This window comes from Empidonax traillii, unplaced genomic scaffold, assembly GCF_003031625.1.
Source record: "Empidonax traillii isolate 1590-97213 ecotype Southwest subspecies unplaced genomic scaffold, ASM303162v1 scaffold87:size1256882, whole genome shotgun sequence".
Lineage (NCBI taxonomy): Eukaryota > Metazoa > Chordata > Aves > Passeriformes > Tyrannidae > Empidonax > Empidonax traillii.
The window spans coordinates 949,914-972,919 of NW_020955280.1; the positions used below are offsets into that span (position 1 = coordinate 949,914).

The following is a 23,006-nucleotide window of genomic DNA, read 5'->3' on the forward strand; positions in this document are numbered from 1 at the left end:
TCTCATCTCCCCAGTTCCTCAGCTGGAGCACGTTTTAGAACCGGGAAGCTGAGGCAATCCCAGAACAGGCCACACTGAGATTCCCCACACCTCTTCCAAAAGAAAAAAAAAGGTGAGGGATGCTCTGTGCCTGCCCACAGGAAGTCCAGGTATGAGATGCCCACCCAGCTGGAAAAGGGCTTTTTCAGCAGGGAATTGGCAAAAAGGGGATGGTGGTGTCTCCCGCCACTGTCTGTCCACAGCGACACAGCTCCATTGGGAACACCAGCAGTGCTACGGCACAATGGGGGACAAACCCAGGCTGGCGACCTAAGTGACACATTCCTGATGATGTAGGATGGTGCCCTGGCAGCACCGGGCCAGCACTGGCGGACACGTGTCAGACGCAGCTTGGATCAAAATGGGGAAAATGGTCTTTTCCCATTATTGTTGTAATTAAAAGAAAATAATTCATTTTTATCTGTCCAGAGGGGCACAGCAGGGGCAGAACGCTGGCTGTGGTCAGTGTCCCCATCTGCTGGGGTGGGGACCAGGGAGAACGGATCCCATGGCCAGGGGATGCCCGGGGGCTGTTTGTGGGGGTACATGGTCGGACACATGGCCGGACATGTCCGGACAGACAGACACATGGCCAGACACACAGACGGACACACGGCCGGACACAGGAGCGCCGCCGACCGCTCCAAGCCCGCAGCCCCGGCGGGCGGCGCGGCCGGAACCGGGGCGGCCGCGCGTGCGCTGTGCGGCGACGGCGCCGCTGCCGGCGGGCCCATGACGGCCGAGCTGCGGGCCCGGGGCGGCGGCGGCGGCGGCGGCGGCGGGGTGAGAGCGGGGGGACACTGCGGGGCCGGGCGGGGGGCGGCGACTCTCGCGCGGGGCCGGGGCTGCTGCCGGCCGTGCTCTCCCGCAGCGGCGGCCCCGCTTCCCCCCGAGCCTGCGGCCCGCAGCCGCTGGGGGCCGGTCCCCAGCCCCGTCACGCCGGACAACGGTCCCGGTCCGCGGGTGTGTCGTTGGGGATAACGGGCCCTGCGCGGGTCGCCCCCGCCCCGGCGGTAACGCCGATGCCACGGGAAAGGGCACGGGCGGCTCGGCGGGCGCGCAGACACCCAGCTCCTCTGCAGGGAGCAGGAACGCGTGTTCTCCGCTCCCCGCCGCTGAACGGCATCTCCCGCCGCCCCTTATCAAGAACTGTTGCTCTCAAACTTCAGAGCTCTGCGTAAATTGTTTCAGAAAGGAGTCGAACCCGGCCGCGAGGGTGTGTCAGCGCTCAGGGAGCTGCTGCCGGACCGTCCCGAATTGACACAGGGGGCTGCGCTGTGCTGTAGCATCTCTGTGCTCTCAGGACCCGAGAGATGCGTGTCAGAGAGGTCAGAGTTACAGCCGTGAGTGGGATGAGGGTATCAGCTCTTTGGTTGTGTGTTAGAAGTGGCATTAGTGTGGCAGCTGTGCCCTGGTCGCTCGGGGATGGTGCCCGCTGTATGCATCGCATGCCTGTCCATGCAGGAGGAGGTTGCTGCACACTGCTTCTTCCCGTGGCGAACACTGGTTTGTGAAAGCCTCGGCCGGGAATGCGGGCCTTGTTCCTCCTGCTGCCTGTGTGTTTTCAGCCCTCTCTATCCATTTTCCCCCACGATAAAAAGTGTGTCTGAGGTGTGGAGACTGAAGGCCGAGGCTCTGGGTGCCTCTTCCGTGCCACCACCTTCCTCCTCCTCACACATGATTATTTCTAGAACCCCCTTAAACTCCTTCACTGTACTTGCTCCCTTCCCCACTCACTGCTTCTCATCAAAACAAACTTCAGAGCGCGGTGAGTCACCTCTGAGCGAGAAAAATGCAAAACCTTTCTATTCCATTGCTCCTGGCCAGCCTTGTAATTTTTATCTATAGTTCCCTCCTTCCTCTCAGCTTCTTGGTTTTGTATCATTTCCTGTTGCTGTAATTTAGTACTAATAGGATTTGTTTGGGTTGTTATTTTTCAGCAGGTAGGGCTGTGGTTCAGTTTGGGATTCCAAGTGCAGGGTATATTAGCAGCGGCAGCACACTGGTGTTAATTACCAGCTATGGAGCTTGTTTTATAACCCCATGGCGTGTAACCTCAAACAGCAGTAACCAGACTAGTTATGGCAACAAAACCATGAACTCCCCAAAATCTTAACAAATTGGTTGCACAGAGTGTGGTTCCCAGTGGCGTTTTGTGGGCTGGTAGGCAGCCACAAGCCTCTTAAAACTGTTATAGGATAAGCTCTCTACTGTTAACACAAATCTTTTCTCAAAGGCTGAATAAAATCACACTGGAATCATTGGAATATTAAGTGGTAACTTAGAGCACAGGATCAGTAATTGGCTTTTATGCTTACAGCAGCCTGGCAGCCTTTGTGAGTTCTCCTTTTGGTGGAGCAGAAAAACCCCAGAAAATCATGCCCTGTCCTGCCTTGGATTTCATTATTGTACTGCAGTTTGTTAGCAAGGGTGTGTTTTTTTCTTCACTTAGAAAAATCCGCCCTGAGGCGTAAGGTGGGATCAGCCAACACGCTAAGACAGCAAAATTAGCAACATGATTTAAGTGGTTTGCCTTTGTGAGAGTGTTCCCTGCCCCAAGCCTCGCAGCCTTGGCTTCTCATCAGGGAGCTCCTCATGGGGCTGCTGAGGCATTCAGTGTGTCTCGGCTCTTCTCAGGAATAAAGTGTGTGGGACAACTTGGGGGTGTGTGCACATGTGCATGTGCTTTTTCTTCTGAAAGTTGAGTGGTATTTTAGGTGGGACTAGCATGGATAACTTGCTGGGGGTATTCCCACCAAAAATAATCTAGTAGTTGTTTTGTTTCAATGGCTGACACAGATGTGTCTGTCTTTGTGTATGGAGTAGCATCTGTCACCAGTATGGGTGGGAGACTCAAAAAAGTAGTTCACCCTCAGCCTACTGGATGGAACTTGTTCTCCAGCGGCCTGAAAGCATCTTACATGTTTTCTCAATGATGAGAGTAAGTAGAAACTTGAATTTATTTTCTTGCAGCTTTGCTGGTTAAGATTAGTTATATGTGTGATCATAAGGAGCTGGGATTGATTGGGTTGTGCTGACAGCAGGATTCTGGACAGCCTTTGTAAATCAGGATATGCAACATGGTCCCAGCAGTTGTTCCTAGTGTAATGTGTTTCCCATACCACATGCAGTGCCAGTGTTATGGAGCCGTACCTCGGTTGTCACCCAGGCTGAGACATTGGCAGCAGCATCAGCTGAACTGCATCAGCTGTGAATGGGGGTACTGGGACCTCCAGCACTGGGGAGAGCTGCCTCTCCCAGTAGCTGTTGACTGAGGTTATTTGTGGCTTGGCAAGGGCAGTGACCACCCTGTACTAAGCTAAGGCTGCAAAGATTTTATAAGTCTGGTAAAGAGAATTTTTGTAATCTTTCAAGTGGCTGAACTGGCCAAAGGATGGGTTGTGAACTGTAGCTTGGGGCCTTGAGCAGTGAATGTCTCACCAAACCTTGAGTGGCCTGTGTGGAGGGTGAAGGAGGAGCAATAACAGCCTCCCAGGCTCCCACTCTGACACCTTATTGTCAGTGAGACGTGACACTCCCAAATGGCATGTGCCACCAGACTGAAAATAGCTCCCACCAGTGCCCTGGGATCCTTATATGTCCCGCTGCACATGCTGCTGCCTCAGGGGGGCAGGGGAGCCCCTTCCCACCGCAGGTGTGGCACATCCGACAGCAAGGGTAGCCTGTCCTTCCGGGCCTGCCTGCATTTTCCTGAGGATACACCAGATTGAACATTAGTCTGTGAATTTAGCAGGGAAAAAACTTGAGTACGATGTTCAAGCTGATGTTGGTATTTCCATCAAGCAAGTGTGACTGGGCTTGTGTGTCACTCTGTTAGCAGAAAGGAAGGAAAGAAACAGTGCTCGAGTGAGCCCTCAGCAAGCCTTGCAGAAACAGCTTGATGTCCATCCTGGTCACCTTTTAACGTGAGCTTTCTTTATTTCTTGCACATAGGATTGCCAGATGCTCTTAAACCAGATGAAAGAGATCACAGGAATTCAGGATTCAGCATTCCTGCTTGCAGCTCTTAAGGTTTGTATATATTGTCATTGTTCTCCACAAAGAGAGCTCTGAATTTGCCCAAAAAGTCAGGCAAGTTCAGGCTCTCTCCAAACAGTACACAGGTCAGATGTTTGCTGGCGTATCTGTGGGCTGATGATGAGCTGGTCCTCGTTAGAATGGTTGGTGTGTGGCCTGTGGGAGCTATCCAGGAACAGCCTGGATGCGTGAGAGGCAAAGGGTAAATCCTTTGCTGCTTTTCTGCTCCTCACTGGAGCTTTATTTTTGCTCTGTCATTCTATCAGGCTGCTAAGGGAGACCTGATGGAAGCAGTCACCTTCCTGACAGAGGAGCATGCTCAGGAGCCGGCGCAGGACCTGGCTGCTGCAGAGCCGTCTGCCTGGGAAGGGAGCGCAGTGGGCAAACAGGTCCCACAGAGTAAGTCTTTCGCCTCTGCTCGCCTGAACAGCTTCACATGTTTGTCTGAGCTCGGAGGGGAAGTATCTGTCCCCCTGCTTCTGCCAGCACATCCCTCTGGCTCCTGTGAGGATCTGATTTTACCAGTACTGATCTCTTAATAGTGTTCTAATAATGTTGGTAGATGACACATCACAGTTACAAAGTTCCCATTTCATTATTTCAAGAGCTCTGAACTGTTCCCACAAGCTCTGGATTTGGCTGTAAGGAAATCTGGGCACAGAACACAGCTGCGTGCTCTGCCCTGTTCTCATCCAGCCCACTCAGTGGCTCTTGGGTTGCTTGGCATGATCCAAACGGGGACTTCTCTTTAAAACTTGGTCTTGAAAATTTTGCTCATATCCATCGAAAAACTGTATTTGTGAAGTGTGATGTTTTCTAGAGGTTCCTTTTAAAGAGAACTGGTGGTTGCAGCTGGTGGTGGGAAACTGATCAGAATGCTGCCTTCTCTTCTAGATGTTAGCGCTGCGCCTGCCCCTCACAGCCAAGACAACCTCCACACAGCCAGTGCCGTCAGACCCCTGGAATCCCCAAAAGCTCCAGCTGCAGAAAGGGATGCAGCCGAAAGGTCAGTGGGGCCATAAACGGGCTCTGGTTTTCCCAGGTATCATAAGTGGGTTCTTCTGATAACTGCAGAGCAAACATGGATTACCTACCAGGTGGACACGTACTGGCTAGAGGGGAGTTTGATTCACATAGCTGTTGGGAATCTTTGGGGGGTGTTTTACAGCACAGTGTTCATCTCTCGTGACAGACCACAGGACACGCATTCCGCTGAAAACAAAAACCGCTCCAAAAGGAAACGCTGTGAAGTCTGGGGAGAGAACTCCAAGCAGAATGACTGGAGAAGAGCGGGTGACTGGCCTGTTGGAATGAAAAACATAGGAAATACGTGTTGGTTTAGTGCTGTTATACAGGTAACCTGTAGAAAAGTTCTCTTTTTCTGATAACAAACTTGGCTGCGGTCTTGGAGTCAAAATGTTTCTCAGTTAGAAGTAAATATGCAGCAACTCTCTGAAGGGATCATCGTATGCAGATGAGTGAATGTGACCCTGCTCAAACACAGAAACTTCTGGGTTTATGTGATGTGAGTGGATGTGTTCTGGGCCCGCACAGAAAGAGCCAAAGAGCAGTTAAATAGGCTTTGCTTAAAAACAGCTACAGATGCAGAGAAGCTGTGTGTCCATACCCAGGGCTTTGTGCAGCAATGGCCAAGTGCCTACTGAATGATAGAAGCTTGCTTGGCAAAACGAACTGATAATTTAATTTTACTGCAGTTATTGTTGGCTCCATAACACATGGCGTATCGTATTCCATGTAATGGAATACACAGGCATAGATGCTTGGACAAATGAACAACTAGGCAGGTATATTATTAGTGATGACCTAAAGAAGAGACAGCAGTAAGTGGAACCGAGCAGATTTGTCTCTCCTAACAATTTCACATCAGCAGAGAGATGATAATCATTTGTCTCCAGCTCTGAGAGGAAGTAAGAAAGCTGCAAGTAGACCTTTCTCACTATGGCTTAATCTTGGGTGCTTTTCTGAGCCTACCTATGCAGAATAGAATGCTCTTTCCTAAAATGGTTATTTCTGTCCTAGAAATGGCAGGATGAGATTTTTGTCCTTGGGTGGCTACAAACGCAGTGTTCCAGCACAGGGTCTGTAAATGTTAACGTGTGTTCAGTAACACAGGATTGCTGGGGAGGGAGAAGTTCACAAAATAAAGCTATGGGGTCAGAAAGTGGCAGAGGGGCGTCAAATTGCAGTTAGTCCAATCCTTGCAGATACTGACTGGTTTTTCTCTCTCCTCTCCTTTTAGTCTCTGTTTCAGTTGCCAGAATTCCGGAGGCTGGTCCTGGGGTACTCCCTCCCACAGAATGTGCTTGAAAGTTGTCGTAGTCACACTGTAAGTTTTTGATTCTGTAACACTGTCAAGTTTCCCTCTTTTGTGGTGTAGTATTCTACTCTTTCTGTAAGCAGATTTAATTTGGGGCCATCTGCGACTCCTGTGCCTGTGTTAATGGCTTTAAAATCATCTGACTGTGTTAAAGACAAATTTGGGAAATACTTCTCAAAGAGAGAATCAGGATAGGGGGAAAAAAAGAGCTACTTCTTGCACCACTGTCCTCTAGAGCCTTTAAGTGCCGTCTGGGGAGAAATTCTTCTCATAAAACATCTTTGACGGCTTCAAATTGTTCGTTGGTTTGCATAGACAATAGAAAAACCGGTATTTGAGGCAGTCTGCAGGTCCCTCTAGTCCCAGTACCTTCTGAGAGTGGTCAGCAGAAGGTGCTTAGAAAATATTTAGAGAAAAAGGCATACATAGGATCATCCTTTGCTTGTTATATCATTCCAGCTTGTGGCTACACCATTTAAGAGAGTTTGCTTTACTTGCTTTTGTGTGTGCTCTCGATTCTCTAAAAAGCCTAAAATGCAGACGGAATAAATTCACCAGCTTTTGCCTTCCGGTTTAGCAACTGTAATTTCTGGCACTCTTTTCCCTAAAGGTTTTGTTTTGGTTAACTTTTTTCTCCTGTGTTTCTGTTGGGAGAAAAGATTGGGATTCCCAGAAATGACACCACATCTTCCTGCTTTTGCCCTTTTTTATGTCACCTCTTTCCTTGGTGGTTGGGTACCTTTTACGATATGTGCGTGTGGTGTTCTGTAGCACTTAGTTTTAAGATGCCGCTTTTTTGAGTTGCAGGAAAGCTTTGACTTTTCTTCTTTTTGCAATGCAGGGAAAAAGAAACATCGCATTCATGCAAGAACTTCAGTGTCTGTTTGCGTTAATGCTGGGGACACGGCGTAAGTTTGTAGACCCTTCTGCAGCACTGGAACTCTTGAGGGATGTGTTTAGATCCGGTGAAGAACCGCAGGTAAAACCACGTTGAAAAACCTTTTACTCTCTTTGAACCAGCAGTCACAGCCACAGCAATCCCATTTTGCTTCATCCTGCTGGTGCTTCTAGACCTCTTCCCCTGTTTGTCAGCCGACAAGCAGCTGTCCCTGTGTCATTTAGGCAGAATGTACGTGCGTGCTAATTAACCAGCCAGCGTAGCACTACCCAGTGCCATCTGCGTAGTCGGGTAGCGATCACGATAATTTCCTCTGATCTAGTGTTCAGATGAGCCGAGTGTTCATTATCAGCCTAAATCAGCAAACAGCACTTCAGTCTCACACGTAATTCAGCTGGGTGGGTACAGCAGTACCAGTCAGGTTGTGTTCAGTGGGTCTGTGACACCAGCAGACCAGGGGAACACTTTCTCGTGGGTGTCGCGATTGACTCTCCACTTCTGTCTCTCTTCCAGCAAGATGTGAGTGAATTCACGCACAAACTACTGGACTGGCTGGAGGATGCATTCCAGCTCACTGTGAATGTCACGTGAGTTCTGTGGGATCTCCTGACTCTAAGGAGAGTTTCAATAAATAAGAGGCCTTGACATGAAAATTTTGAGCAAATGAGAGTTCTTTATTTGCTGTGGGTGAGGCTCTTTAAGCTCAAAATGTCCTTACGAACCATGGTGTCCACATCTCCTGTTTGTGAGCTTGGGATTTCACTCAGTGCCTGTGTGGCCTGTGGAGCAAATGAGCTTTTGAGGGGAGTTTGGTAGAGCTGGTGAACAGGAAAGCACTCTGGGTTTTTGGAACTGTATTTCAAAAGCTGGTGCCTTAACATCATCTTTTCCCCTTGCCGGTGCAGGTGTTATAATGTGCTTTAGAGCATAAAAATGGATAAGGAGCTTCCTCTGTATTTTGTGCTTCAATAGAAGACTACTTTTGCCTGTAGACTCCCAAGCAGAGGCTTAGATTACTACTTGTGGTTTTTTGCACCCTCCAGCTGCAAATGAATGTTTGCTTTTGCTTTTTGAAACAGGAGCCCTGGGGACAAATCTGAAAACCCAATGGTGCAGCTCTTCTATGGGACTTTCCTGACTGAGGGTGTCCACGAGGGTGAGTTAAGGCTTTGGAAGACTCAACTTTTTTATTCATTTGAGTGTTTCAGAGTTAAACAGAGTTTTTTGTTCTCTTGAGTTAGCTCATGGTTTTTGTGTGGTTTCCATCATCCAGGCAACACTTTTTCCAAGATTGAGACCTTTGGTCAGTATCCCCTTCAGGTAAATGGTTATCGGAACTTGAGTGAGTGCTTGGAAGGAGCCATGGTGGAGGGAGAGATGGATGAGGCGACAGCATCTCAGTCAGTGAAGTATGGACAGGAGGTTAGTTTTACCTCTTTTTGTCAAATCTTTGGTTGCCTGCTGCAGAAAAGTGCAGCATGCACAGCGCAGAGGTATCTCTGATAACTTAAATGGCAACTGTGAGTGTTCCCTAAGAATTAAAAGCAGTCCAACCTTTTTAGTTCCTCCAAATCCTTTGTCTAAAATTAAGGGAAATTTGACTGATCATGGAGTTATTTTTTAATCATTCTTTGTCTGCATAGATAGAAGGAAAAGGGTCTGGCCTAATTTCTGAGAAATCTGACTGCATGATTTCACTTCCTAGGATATGGTGGCTAATGGATGGCATGAGAGGAGACATAGGGAATAAGGTGATTTTGTCTCCTGAGGACCTAAATAAGTGTGCTGAAGCTCAAAGCAACGCTGGGATTAATGGGAGCTTACCTTTCTTTCAGACAACAGGACTGTAAATCATTCCTCCTCTTTGGTTGTAGGCTCCTTCTCACAAAACTCTAGTGTGGGAGAGGTTTATTGTGGCATCATACCTGACATGAATCCCTCAAAGGAAAATGAGCTTAGTGTGCTCATCCTGAGTCCAGAGGGGAGCATGGAATGGGTGGTGCCAAGCTAAAATAAGTGAAAGAAGTTTCTGGCAGTGAATGCTGAAAGTATTTGTGAACCCAAGAAGAGAGAGAGGAAGTGTAAATTCAACTGTGAGTTCTTCTTTCAGCATGGCTCTGTGAAACAGTGTATGAAGCTACAGAAAGTGGGGGTCTTCTCTGAATCCCCTAAATCAAGGAGTATAATTAGAGTGAGAGAGGATAAGGAATACAGTGCAGTGGGAGGACTCTTGGTTTGTCCAGCACTGCACATGATCTCAGAAAAGAGCTCTCTTGTGGACTCTTGGCTGGTGTGCAGAGTGTGTGTAGCCTCTGCTAATTTGTGAAATCTGGTGATGGACCTCTTAGTAATCCATCAAGCTGGATGCATCAGACAAGGACAAGTAGCTTTGAGAGCAATTCTGAGGCTTTTTCACAGTAAAAATGTAAAATAGAAGCATAAATTTTTACCTTGTAAAATTTGGCTTTTTGACTTCACAAACAAAACCTGATTCAGTGCCTAAGGACAGAGACATTTAAATCAGTCTATAATCATGTGGTATCAGTCTAAAATGTGCCATTAGCAGTCATCTTAAAACAAGTCCCTTTGGGGGCATTTCTGCTTTTGTTACAGCGCTGGTTTACAAAACTCCCACCAGTTCTGACCTTTGAACTCTCCCGATTTGAGTTCAATCAGTCGCTAGGACAGCCAGAGAAAATTCACACCAAGCTAGAGTTTCCCCAGACTATTTATATGGACAGGTGAGTTGCCTTGTTGTATGGTATGTTTAAAGCTATTGGTTTATTGTCAATGAAGAAATTTAAAAGATTGTTTGGATGAGCAAGGAAAGATTCTAAAATATTTACAGAAGATTGTGGATGTTAGAAATAAACAAATCTCAACCCTACTGGCGGGGCTCTATATTTCTGTTTAGGTACCTCTACTGCAATAAGGAGCTTATTCAAATAAAGAGAGAAGAAATTAAGAGACTGAAGGAGAAAATGGTGACTCTGCAACAGAAACTAGAAAGGTGAGTAGTTAGCTGGCTTCATTTTGTGCCCTCTGGAAGTGTGCAAATGTTTCATTTTAAATGAGCTTTCCAGTAGCTCATTTAAGGAGGAACAGCACCAGGTTTTGTTCTGAGAAGTGTGGAGAGGGGAAGTGAGGTTTCAAAACCAAACCTGTGGCTGCTATGGTTTCTGAATATTGCTGATACTGTTACAGGAATAAATTCTTTAAAGAGCACAGTGCGTATTAGAGATCCCCTCGTGCTTAGAGTTCAGCATTATTGACAGGATGAGGAAGGAGATCGATAGGGAAGACCTGCTTTGGGGACAACCAGAAGATTTCATGTCCCGGGTGCTTTGTGTAAAAGTCCTTTTACTCAGCGTGGAACTCACTTTCAGTTGATATTTTAAAGTGCCAGTTCTGTGGCCAAGTGGCAGCAGAGGATTGTGCTGTGTCACAGCAGCCCCGGTGCCATCTGGTGGGCAGCGAGAGGCCAGGGTGTAACCAGGCCTCATGGGCAGCACCCCACAGACTCTGGCTGGCAGGGGGTTAATTGTCTCCAGATTGGTGCTGTGTTTTGTGTTTGTGGCCAAAACCTGCTGATACCACAAGGCTTGTGGCTGCTGCTGAGCAGTGCCCACAGCCTCAAGGCTTTCCAGGTCACCTGGGTTTTTCTTCTCCTCCCTTCCCTTGCTAAACTGTGTTCATCCCAACCCAGCAGTATTCTCCCCTCTTGCTCTTCTCTTGTCCCCTGAGGTTTAACCCATCTCATTCCTTACCTTTTTCCATAGGTACATGGAATATGGCTCTGGCCCAGCCCGCTTTCCTCTGCCTGACATGCTGCAATATGTGCTCGAGTTCATCACTACAAAGCCAGCTGTGGCTGTTTCCTCTGCTCAGGGCTCTCAGACAACACTCCTGCACTCCCAAGCCAAGCCTCATGTTTTGGATGTGCTTTCACAGCCAAATGGGTCAGTAAACAAAAATAAAAAGGATTCACAGGATTCACTCCCAGCTAAATGCTCCTGGGTGGCATTCCAAAAGTGGGTTATTTATCTGGGCACTGGTGAGCACAGTGCTCTAATGTACAAGTGCTTGTGCAGGTAGTGGGTCCCTGCTTTGCTGGTCATTTGGTTCTGTTGGTTTAAACAGAACACTGCATCTCGTCTGTTCTTTCTCCTTGTCCAAAAGCATCCCCATATTCCTTGTCTAAGCAGCAGTTCTGAGCTAAATTATGTGCTCTTTTTGGTTAGGCTATTCATTTTTTTGCTTCGTCAACCAGTAAATTACAGCAATATTGGATTATTATATCCCTGGCCGGCATGGTTGGTTTAACAATCTAAATTAAGCTGAGTAAATACATGAGTTTCTTAGTAGTAATGGAAGGAATTTTTAAAATTGCTCATTGTGGATCTGTGTTTACAGAATTCTGTAAGAATTTTCCCTTGTATTTGTCCTATATTTTAATTTGGTTTGTGAAGGCAGAAGCACCTTTCAGTGTACTTTTCCCTTTACATTTTGTACCACCCTGGAAGGGAACTCCTACTCCTGCTCAGGAGTAATTTTTGTTTGGTTTATTTAGTATTCTTTTCAAAAAAGAGAAAAAACAAGAGAAAGATAGAAAAACCTGTCCACTACTCTTGGATTTTGCTCCACAGCATATTAGAAAGGACGGATACTAGTACTGAAGATGGAGCTTTCTTTTTGGCAAATTCTTCACCACAGCAAAACTCCAGTATGGAGCTCCAGCCTTCTATTCCACCAGCAGAATTGTCTGAACATCCAGCTCCCCACGTGGTCTCCGAGGAGGAGCTGAACCTGGTTCGGACGTGTCTGCAGCGATGGAGAAATGAGATCAAACAAGATGTGCAAGGTTGGCCCCAAATGCATTTGTAGTGATTTTTCTCCTGAATACCAGCCTGGTTTCCCCTCTGTTGCTTTGCTGAATACAGCCTGAACCACAAATAATCTTGTCCTTGTTTGAGCTCTGGTGTTGAGCATATCTTACAGTTCCAGGCTGGCTTCAGACTCTTTGAAACGAAAGGGGCTGGCAATAGCCTGAGGAGTAGTCATTAATTTTTAGGCATTTCTCTCATTGGTGATGTTCTTGGCAGATCTGAAGGAGTCTATTGCCAGAACCAACCTGTCCATCGAACAAATGTACCTTGACCCTCTCCTACGACAGGTAGGAAATGCAGCTTCAGTACCTAAACATTAAACCAGTATTGCTGATACTGGTTTTTGTTAGTAGCTGTCAGTTTAAATTGCCCTCTTCAATGTATTGTAAAGTTTCTAGTGATGAAACAGAGTATGATTTATTTATGAAAATCTTGTTTCTTCTTTCGTTAAAAGTTAGTTTGTAGTAGAAAACTTACAAAATTGCTTGATTCTTGTGTCAGGCTACACCTATGAACACCCCTGCTGTTTCAGCACAGAGATCAGGCAGAGTCAGTCCCCAACAGCACATCTGAGCAATGTCGATGTCACTTCGCAGGTTCCCTATCGTTTGCACGCAGTCCTGGTCCATGAAGGCCAAGCAAATGCTGGGCACTACTGGGCCTTCATATACAACCAGCCTCGTAAAAGGTGGCTCAAATACAACGACATCTTGGTGACGGACTCATCGTGGGAAGAGCTGGAGCGAGAGTCGTTTGGAGGCCTGAGGAATGCCAGTGCCTACTGCCTGATGTACATCAGTGACCAGGTGTCCTGTGCTGGCGCAGGTACTGAGCCACGGCCGCTGGTTAATGAGATGTTTGTGTGTTGGTGTGTCCCTCTGGGCTGTTGTGATCATTGTGTTCCTCAGCTTCCCTATGGCATTGATTGTCTTTCAACAAAGCACAAAACTTCACCTCAGATAGGAGTGATATAATCTGCTTTGTACTCAGTTAATTTGTAAATCCCTGATAGGGCTGAAAACTGAAGGGAGGACCATGCAGGTGAGATTGGGAACAAGACCTCATGCATTATTAATGTGCATACAAACTCAGGCTGCCCTTTTGCCATGATCAACGGGCATGAAGTGTTGGTGTTCTTCACTTTGACTCTTTGTAGAATTCGTGTGGCAGTGTTTGTTTACTGAGGCTGTGTGAAACACCTGCTTCTTTATTTCTCCCATTTTTATCACATTTCCTGACTCATTTGCTTGGTCTTTGGTGATTCCATTACACTGAATGTAAACAGGCTGGTTTTGTGCAGCCTTTCCCCATGTGTGAGGTAACAGTATCTGAGTGGCTCAGACTTACAAGTGTGTTCGCAATGCCAGTGTATAAATAGTTTTGTGGAGAAATTGCGGTGCACGTGGCACTAGATGTGGCAAACAGCTGTACAAGAACCCAATAATTTCATCCATGGCTCATTTTGATGTAATAAATAGAAGGAAACAATGGAGAGCTGTCATTCTGTTCATTGCTAAATGTGGCTGATGAGAGTCTAGAGTTTGTTCTTTGTTTTCCTATGACAATTCTGAAATGAAACCGTGGGGTGTTTTTTTTCTCCTATTTAATGCAATTTTTGTTGATTTTTAAAGACACTGTGCTTTTGCAATGGGTGCATAAGAAGTATCTGCTGTAGAGAATTGCCATTTGCTTTTGATAAATTTTAGATTTTGTCTGAAGCTGATGCTGCTTGGGTTTTGTGCTATTTTAAAATTGAATATTGAAGTAGATCTAAAAAGCATTGAGAAATACCAGTATGACACTCAAACTATAAAACCCATGCACATCCTCACCTTCACCTGTGTGCAGTGCTGCAGGTGTGCCACCTCTGGCTGAGCTGTTGACAGTTGACAGTTCAGTGCTGGTCCCTGTATGACTGGAGCCCTTGAATCAGGATGTGTCCGACCTGCATCAACAGGCACTGCTTCTGGAATTGCTCTGTGTTAAATGCTGTCCAGTGGTAGAACAAAACTAGGTTTTGTTTCAGATAACTCTGTAGATTTGTCATTATTTTTGCATCTTTGCTTCTGGATCACCTTACATTACAAAGCCAGTAGAAAGTTGAGGGTTTTCCCCATTTATCCCTCAGGCAATTTGCTTGTGGCTGCCCATAATATTGTGTGTGTATTTAGTCCCTAAGGGTGATGTCCTGCCCCAATGTGTTTCTTTATGCTGGTCTTACATTTCCTCCAGATGAGGATGAGGGCCCAGAGGCTGTACAGATCCAGAAAGAAGTGGAAGCCTTGACCCCAGAACTGAGACACTACATCCAGGAGGATAACTGGCGCCTGGAGCAGGAGGCAGAGGAGTGGGAGGAGGAGCAATCTTGCAAGATTCCTCAGATGGAGCCTTCACCTGCTTCTGAATCGCAGGACCTCTCCTCTGAGTCAGGACCAGGTAATCCCACTCTGAATTTCCAAACTGTTGGAACCAGTAACAGCCAGCTGGTTGCCAGTGCCGTTGTGTTGGAGCCTTCCACAAATGTCTCAGAATGCAGGAGAAGCTGTGGGCAAAGCAGCAAAGGCAACTGCTGGAGGCTTTGCCTTTGCAGTACAAAAGGCTGTTCTGGTTCTGCATGTGCATCCTTCCAGGCTTGTCCCCAGAAATACTGTTTCTCGTTCACTTAATCATCATGGGCTAATCTCAGTTCACTTCCAGCTTTTGTTCATAAATACCGAGTGGACAAGTGCTGTTCTCTGGAGTGGGAAACATTACTTGACAGTCCCTGATGACATGTGCCATTCCCACTGGAAAGGGGTATGCACACGCTCAAGTGAAGTGCCTTCACCTCTGGGATGAAGGCAGCAGCTGTGTAACACTGCATGGACAAGCTGCAGAATGTTTTAGAACAAGAGAGGAGAAGTGTTGCAACTGGTGCTCACTAGTATCACGCCTCTGTCCTGGTAGATCAGTCATCGGTGTGTGAGCAGAGTGTGCACTCCCTGTCCTCAGAGCACGCCAGGATTGCCAAGGAGCAGACTGCCAAGGCCATCGCCAACACCGCCGACGCCTACGAGAAGAACGGCGTCGAGGCAGCTCTGTGCGAGGTAGGAGATGAGCCCTGGCCCAGGAGCCAGCCCCTTGTCTCTTGTCTTCTTGACAGACCTTTGCTTTTCCCATTTCTGTGAAGTTCTGTAGCCACATTAAACTCAGTCCCTTTTGGCTTTCCTGTATTTTGCTTTGGATTTTCTTACTCTCTTTCTTCTTTTTCTTCTTGGCCACAGCCCAAGGAGGTAGAGCCACTGAAGGCCCAGCCGGGAGAAACGGCCCTCACAGTTCAGGCAGAGCAGCCCCAGGATTCTCAGGAAGCAGAGGCTGCTGCCCAAACTAGTTCACAGGTCTCTGAAGTGGAAATCCCCAGTGTGGGGAAGATTCCCGTTAGATCTGATGCAGACGGATATAATGAGGAGGTACACATCCCAGTGCAGGGGTTAATTACTGCTGCTTGTTAGTCCGTAGTTTTGTAGTTAGCTGGCTTTGAGCTGCCCTAAGGGTGGGTGTGATAGTGCCTGTCACAGGAACAATGCCCTGTACAAAGTGCATTTTCCCACTGTGGAAAGGAAGCTGGACAGACCAAATTGTTCCATAATTTGACTTCTAAATGCCATTAGAAAAGCAGCTCTGTAAGAGTGCTCGATTGGTTGATCTGCATGTTGGTCCTAGGTCCTTTTTCCGGCACAACTGTATCATAATTAATCCCACCTGTTAATTTCTTTACAAGCTTCTTTGCTGGCTGTAGTTAACTGTTTTGTCCCCTCTCTCAAAGACCTTACCCCCAACAGCAGAACTTACATCTTCTGCCCACTGATTTTTTTAGATCTGAACATCTAACAGTTCTCACACATGTTCAAGCAGTGTTTTGGAAGTTCTCTCTCTTTCACAAGTGCAATTGAATTTCACACATACAGTGAGGCTGTCACTCCTTGAGTATGTCTGACATATGCTTGTGCGAAATTGGCACAAGGAACTGCTGTGCCACAGGTGCTGCTCTCATTTTATATGGCTTAGGAAGATTGACTGGGACACGGGGGACATGGCCAGCAGGCTTTACCTTCTCACTTGTTTAATTTACAAATTCTAGGCTTGGAGTAACCATCCTTTAGATCTTTAAATGCCTGAGAAAAGCCCTGCATGTCAAGTGCATGTGATCGATAGAGTCAGTAGAATGCAAGTAACTCACAGCCCCAGTTATCGCACCTGTACTCATATGATTTCCTTTAAACCTTATCTTTTGAAAGTTTCTTCCATTCTTCACCATGCCTTTCTCTTCTTTCTCTGTTACTGTTTTCCTTGTTCTTGTTTGTGTCTGTTTTCCTGCTTTTGTGGTAGGTGATGCTGAGTCCAGCCATGCAAGGTGTCATCCTGGCTATTGCAAAAGCCCGCCAGACCTTTGATCGCGATGGGTCTGAAGCAGGGCTTGTTAAGGTATTGATTTGTTTGCTAAATCCAATAGTATGGATATCTGTTTCCTTAGAACGGAGAATCTGTGCTGTACTGACAGATCAAGAATGCGAAGGGAATGATTTGTTCAGTTTTTCTTCTAGCTAATGGCCTTTGTCCTGCATTTTAGTTCCTGCTGTCTTATTGTGATGACATATCTGTGTGTTCAAAACAACTTTTAGAGCTTCCAAGAAAGAACTCACTCCTCCCAGGACAAACAGCAACTTTTTTCCTTCTTATTCTTTTAGTACTGTGAAATTTGGTTTTCTGGTCCCACACATGCTCCCTTACTGTGACCTCTGTTGTCAAACATGTCCTCGAGAAACGTCTTCATGAACAGAGGTTGTTGAGAGCATAAGCACTGCTGAATGTTGAAGCTGATGTTAGATTTTACAGGCAGGGTAGATTTAACTGAAAATGCCACAAATGATGGGAAGAATCACCTGTGCTGGTAATCTATGGGAATATAAATCACAAGGTACTCTTGCACCTCCTCCAGGTACAGGTGTGCAGCAGTTGATTTTTGCAGCCTGAGCACTTGAAGGAGGGTTAGCAAACCTGTCTGAGGCAGCTCTCAAAGTCATCTGGACTCCTCAGCACTTTTGGAAGCGCACACTTTGTGTGCAGGGTTTGCCTGGCTGTGTGGGCCATTGGTTTGTAGCTGAGACGTTTGTGGGCTTCCGTTCACCACTGGAATATTGCCAGGCTTGGTGTCACCATGGGAATCCCATCAAATAGGACAGGTTTGAGCTCCTTGTTGGCTGCTGTGGCATTCCCACGGGCGGGCAGGTAGATGTGTCAGTGTGTGTGTTCCGTTGGCAGGCGTTCCACGAGGAGTACTCCCGGCTGTACCTGCTTTCCAAAGAGACCCCAACCCCCCAAAATGACGCCCGGTTGCAGCACGTGCTCATCTACTTCTTGCAGAACAACGCTCCACAGCAGGTGGTGGAACGGACCCTCCTTGAGCAGTTTGCAGACAAAAACCTCAGCTATGACGAGCGGTGGGTACCCAGGATTCCAGGGAAGGCTTTTCCCACCTGCATGCAGCCGGGGCCACTGTTCTGATTTTTCTCTTTGCTCACATGGAGCAGGTCCATCAGCATCATGAAGGTGGCACGAGCAAAGCTGAGAGAAATCGGTCCTGACGACGTTGACATGGAAGAGTATAAGGTAAGGGACTAGAGAGCTGCCTCTGATCTTTCACACTATCCCAACTGGCACTGTCCGAAGTGAGGAATGGGGAGTACAGCATGGAGCTGTGCTGGCAAATCCAGGGTTCACTGCACAGCTGTCAGTGTGGGTCTGCAGGAGGGGGCTGAGGGAGAAAGAATACACTGGAAATCTCCTGAGCTTGGAGGAGTGTCTGCATTTGGCAAAATTCCTTTACATGTCACTTATGAGAGACATTTAATCACTTCAGAGGGTAAAATCTGACACACTTTAGAGTCACAGGGGACCCCAAACTGTGTGTGTGGGTGTTCTGGGTGAGGCTGACACTCTGCTTCGCTCCTGCTCCTAACAGAGATGGCACGAGGACTACAGCCTTTTTCGTAAGGTGTCCATTTACCTGCTGACGGGGTTGGAGCTCTACCAGAAGAGAAAGTAAGTTCCTCTAATTGTGTGTTTGGACAAGATAAGCTGTAGCTAAAAGTGAAGGCCACTCTGACAGAATTTCTTTCTGACTCACAATGGCCAGTTTGTGTTCAATCCTGCGTTTGAGGCCCAGGACTGGCTTTCTTTTTGACCTGCTAAAACCCTTTCTTGAATTGAGAGTCGACCTTGGTTAACACTTCAAATATGAGGTTGAGCTGCTGGCCAGCTGTCTGACAGTTTCTGAGAGTTTTTCCTAAGTTTTTCCTCTGGGAAGTAGAGCTTTATATTTTATTTTCCAGAGATGGATTTTCAGGAATGACTGCCATAACTTTGGAATTTTTCACCTTGGACCCCTGTATTAAAATTAAATTGTCTCAAAGTGGACATTATGCTTTGTGTAAACACACAAACTTTGGAGTCCTCTAGACCCAAAGGGCCTTGGTTTCCTCTTTACTTCTCTAGAACCTGTATTTTACATAAATTGTGCAGGATGGAAAACAGCAGTGTCATTTTAGGAAAGATTTGTAATCAGAAAAGCCATTTTTCTAATCCAGAAAATAAACAGGCTTTCAGAAATTATTCCTGGGTGGAAACTGAATTGAGTTCTGGGGTGGTACATAATGACAAGGTACCAAATTCAGGTGGGCAAATTGACACAAGGCTGGGCAAGAGCAGGTTAGAGCTTCCCTGAATTGACCTAGTCCCTGTCAGCAGTTCTGTTTTCTCACCTGGGGCACGGGTTTAGAAGCCAGAAATATGTGAAGGACCTGAAAACATGACCTTCTGCACTTGGATCGTTCTCTCAAAGGGCAGTTCCTGGAGCAGTGCAGAAAATGAACACAAACAAAAATGTTGTACTTGAACTTGGCTTTAAGGGGCTCTACCAAGATGCTCGTTAGGCATTGTGGGCAAAAAGGATGGCTCGTCATGGGACATCTGTTCATTTGTGCTTTTGCAAGGAAATACAGCTTTTCCCATCGGGTCTGGTGCTGCTGGGCCCAGCGGGAAAAGTTTCCTGTGGTGAGCCAAGGGACTGCCTGCAGTCATGGCCCTGGCAGAGCCCAAGGCCTGCAGAGCTGACCCTCTTCTCCCAGGTACCAGGAGTCGCTCACCTACCTGGTCTACGCCTACCAAAGTAACACCAAGCTGCTGCTGAAGGGAACCAACCGAGGTGTGGACGAGTCACTGATCGCCTTGTACAGAAGGAAGTGTCTCCTGGTTTGTATCGAGGAGCTCAGCACTCACTCTTGGAGAGGAGGGGAGGGAGCAGCCAGGGCACCGTGGTAGCCAAGACCAGTGTAAATGTCTTTCCTGTGTCTATTGCTGTGGGTCTGCCCCTTGCTGAGTACCAGCAGCAGTTTGGAAATAATAATGATAGTACAATGAAAGAACGTGCCATACACTCTCAGGAAATTCAGGCAAATGCAGATCTAGATCTTGGCATCTTAAAACCAGAGTTGTATATAAGCCATATGCATTCTGTATGTAGATACAGAAAATTACATGTCTGTGTATGAATATATACATTTACGAGTTTGGTTTCTGTGGTGTGGTTCCCATGATTAAAGGCGGCTGTTCCACCACAGCCCAGCACCTGGTGCTGTTAGTCCTTGTTCTCTGCATGGCTGCTGGTGCAGGGCATGAGCTGGACTTTCCTGGCTATCCATGGTCCATGCTTGCTCTTTACAAGTCTGTCCCCAATTCTCCCTTTGCCCCCAGAAGCTGAATGAGGTGGCAGCCTCTCTGTTTGTCAGCTCTGAAGAAGCTCGTGTGTCAGAGGGCGTGAGCATCCTGAATGAGCTGATCATCCCTTGCATGCACCTCATGAACAACTTTGAAATCTCCAGAGAGGACATGGATGCCATCGAGGTCATGAGGAACCACTGGTGCTCCTATTTGGGACGAGAAGACATGGACGGTAGGGAATGGCTTCTGGCCTTACCTTTGTTGTGCTGATCATGGGCAGGGCAGTGTCTGGATCTCAAGTGGGAAAGAATTAAAGTACCATTTAAAACACTTCCTTAAATTCCTGGCATCTGCACTCAAGCAGCCCTTCTCATTGTGGGAGAAGAAATCAATTTGAATCACCCATTGCATTCTGTTACAGAAGAATTTAATCTTTTGCACTAAACCAAGCTGCAGAAGGATCTCTCTTCCATGAAATGGGACAGCTGATGTCTTAGTGTTCCCTCAGGGGGCTTGGGTCTTCTTTAGGGTTTCTCCCTGACTGGAGGTACCGTGGGATGGCAGGTGAATGCAGACATGCTCAGTGGCATGGCACGCTCCTCTTCAGGAGGGAGCAGCAGGTGTTATCAGAGACCAGGGTTGTGAAAGATTCAGAGCATCTCTGTGTTTTGAAGAGAGATATGTCATTGTAGAGCTGAACGTTGGTTCTGGGCAGCTGTTCTTGTTCTGTAATTGCTTCTGGAATCAGGCTCCTGTGATTCCCCTCAGGTCATTTCTGTTCAGTTAAATTGGTCCTGACCTGCCCTGCTCTGTGTGTGAAGATTTGAGGTTTTTATCACTAGCAGAGGGTAAACTTGCTGAAGGAAAATAATGCAAAACATAGAGGTTTATTCTCAGAATACTGTTGTAAAATTTAAAATTGAATACATTTATCCCAGTACACCAGTGTTCCATTCTTGGGCTGGCTGTGACCTCCAGAGGTTTTTAAAGAACCAGAAGTTGAGTGCTCACCCTGCCTGGGTTGCGTGAGCTGTCTCAGCTTTGTTGGCTGGCTCTTCTCACCCAAGGTGCCTGTGCTGTACCGTGCACTCCGGTGACCTCCACGTGTCTGCTCCCAGGCACAGACCTTTGCTGGGAGCAGACAGTGCCTGCTCGGTGTGGGCTAAGCTGCCCTGTCTGAAGGAGAACAGGCTGTGAAGGCTCTGTTCTCCTCAAATGCACAGTCAATATTTGAGTGTTGCCCAGTGATTCCTGACCTGACAGCCAGTATGACAGCACCTTTCCTGTGTCCCAGTGGGACGTGGCCCCTGGCAGCCAGGTGGCAGTGGAGCTTCCCTCGCAGAGCCCTGGGTAGGCGGGCAGGACGAGGCTCAGCCCTGGCCAAGCTGAGCGGCAGCTGGTGTGACGCCTTCTCTGCATCAGCAGGCGCTGCTCATCCCTGGTGATGGGCTGGGCGGCTCTGGGTGCGGGGACAGGAGTCTGCAAGAGGCGTCACAGTGGCACAGCCCATTAGTTCACGGCCTGGAGCCCTCTGCCATCTGCTGCCACTGACCGTTTCCTCCTCTCCCCCTTGACAGCAAAGCTGCAGCTGAAGCTGGGCGAGCTGCTGCCCCGGCTCCTGGACGGCTCTACCGAGGTCTTTGTGCTGAAAGAGCCCCCGAAGATCCGACCCAACTTCCCCTACGACCTCTGCAGCCGCTTTGCGGCCGTGATGGAGTCCATTCACGGGGCCTCAACCGTGACCGTGAAATAGCCCCCAGACCACTTGCTGTGACACAGTGTCACACTGCTGACCTGCCCGGGGCCTCCACTGGGTAGTGCTGGAGCGGGAGAGGGGACAGTTTGGATTCTGAGCTGTGTTCTTTGTAAATACAAGCGAATAAAAAGCAGTATTGCACTTCTGAGGCAGAAAGTGAGGCAGTAATGCGAAGGACCTGGACCGCTGTTGCAGCATGAGGCACAGGCCCCAGCAGCACCACAGGGCCCAGCCCAGCTCCAGAGGTTCTTCTGTCCTGACAACTTTCTAGATGCAGCCCCTGGGCCTGTGATGGCACAAGAGCCTGGCTCCTCTGTGCGCAGTGCTCCGCGTTGTTACTGGGCTGTCAGATGCTTTTACAGCTCCCTGGATGGTCACTGCCAGAGGCTGCACATTCCAATCCAGCCAGGCTTCTGCTCGCAGGAGCCTGGGCTGAGTGAGGAGGAGGCAGCGAGGAGCGGCAGCTCACACTGTCGTGTGGGCAGTCGTGCGCGCAGCTGCATGTTGTGGTCAAGCCAAGCAGGCTTTTTGCCTTTTGTATTCCAGCTGGCACCAGAAACCATGCAGGAAGCTTTCTCAGAGAGGCACAGGCAAATCCTGGCAGTGAGGAGCAGGACGGAGCTGTGGGTTTGTTGCCGGGTGGGAGCTGACTGGCTTGGGGGAATCACACCACCCCGAAGGATATTCCCCTCACAGCCGGAAGGCAAACTTTCTTCTCCCCTTGGGTGGAGTGTCAGGGCTGGATTAGTGTCGATGACAACTGTGAGGGCTCAGATCAGCCCATTGTGTTGGTGGTGGGTTTTTGTGTTGACTTTGTTAACGAAGTGCCCTGTTGGCATTTCCTTTTGCGGGTGCCCTGTGCTTGTGTTTGAGCTGCGGCAGCTGTTGTAAGCCAAAAGTTCTGAGTCAGTGGAGGGGGATCCTGTTTGTTGGGACTATGCAGAGTTTTCTAACAGTGCAATAAAAGCATTTGTTTTATGTTAGAATGAAAAAACTCCCTCTGTGTCTTTATTTCACTATGGGGTTCTGCCTTAAGGTTCCTCCTGTACAAAATGTGTTGTCATTAGCAGAGCTGCCTGGGGATGGTCCCACCATTTTGTTGGTGTGCATTTCCCTGTTACTTAGGAATAAATCGCTCCTCTTTATGATGAAGTAGAACTGTCGTTGTCCACAGTGATGGTGGCGGTGGTGGTGGTGTCCCAGCAGTGACCTGTGTCTCCTCAGGGACTGGGGTGCTGTAGCACCAGGGTGCTGCTTTTTCAGCTTTTCCCCTGTTGTCATGACCGAGCAGTG

The 23,006-nt window shown here is 47.8% G+C and overlaps 1 protein-coding gene across 8 annotated transcripts; it reads left to right on the plus strand.

Moving 5' to 3' along the window:
- The first annotated feature begins 768 nt into the window (after window positions 1-768).
- Window positions 769-22,707, plus strand: USP28 (ubiquitin specific peptidase 28). 8 transcript variants are annotated; one of them, XM_027881384.1, is made up of 26 exons: window positions 769-815; window positions 3,993-4,071; window positions 4,344-4,476; window positions 4,972-5,083; window positions 5,270-5,432; window positions 6,338-6,424; window positions 7,257-7,394; window positions 7,827-7,900; window positions 8,393-8,469; window positions 8,587-8,735; window positions 9,927-10,054; window positions 10,228-10,323; window positions 11,093-11,272; window positions 11,960-12,174; window positions 12,416-12,486; window positions 12,796-13,024; window positions 14,432-14,635; window positions 15,146-15,285; window positions 15,463-15,648; window positions 16,568-16,663; window positions 17,501-17,679; window positions 17,770-17,848; window positions 18,201-18,280; window positions 19,366-19,489; window positions 19,991-20,189; window positions 21,535-21,710. In XM_027881384.1, the coding sequence occupies exons 1-26, from the start codon at window positions 772-774 to the stop codon at window positions 21,708-21,710; spliced, it is 3,438 nt and encodes a 1,145-aa protein (XP_027737185.1). In that variant the 5' UTR covers window positions 769-771. The 8 variants fall into 8 exon arrangements, with proteins under 8 accessions (XP_027737185.1, XP_027737184.1, XP_027737190.1 ...); XM_027881383.1 differs by having other exon boundaries at window positions 771-822; window positions 3,994-4,071; XM_027881385.1 differs by lacking the exon at window positions 769-815 and adding an exon at window positions 1,037-1,382 and having other exon boundaries at window positions 3,994-4,071.
- Window positions 22,708-23,006: the final 299 nt, after the last annotated feature.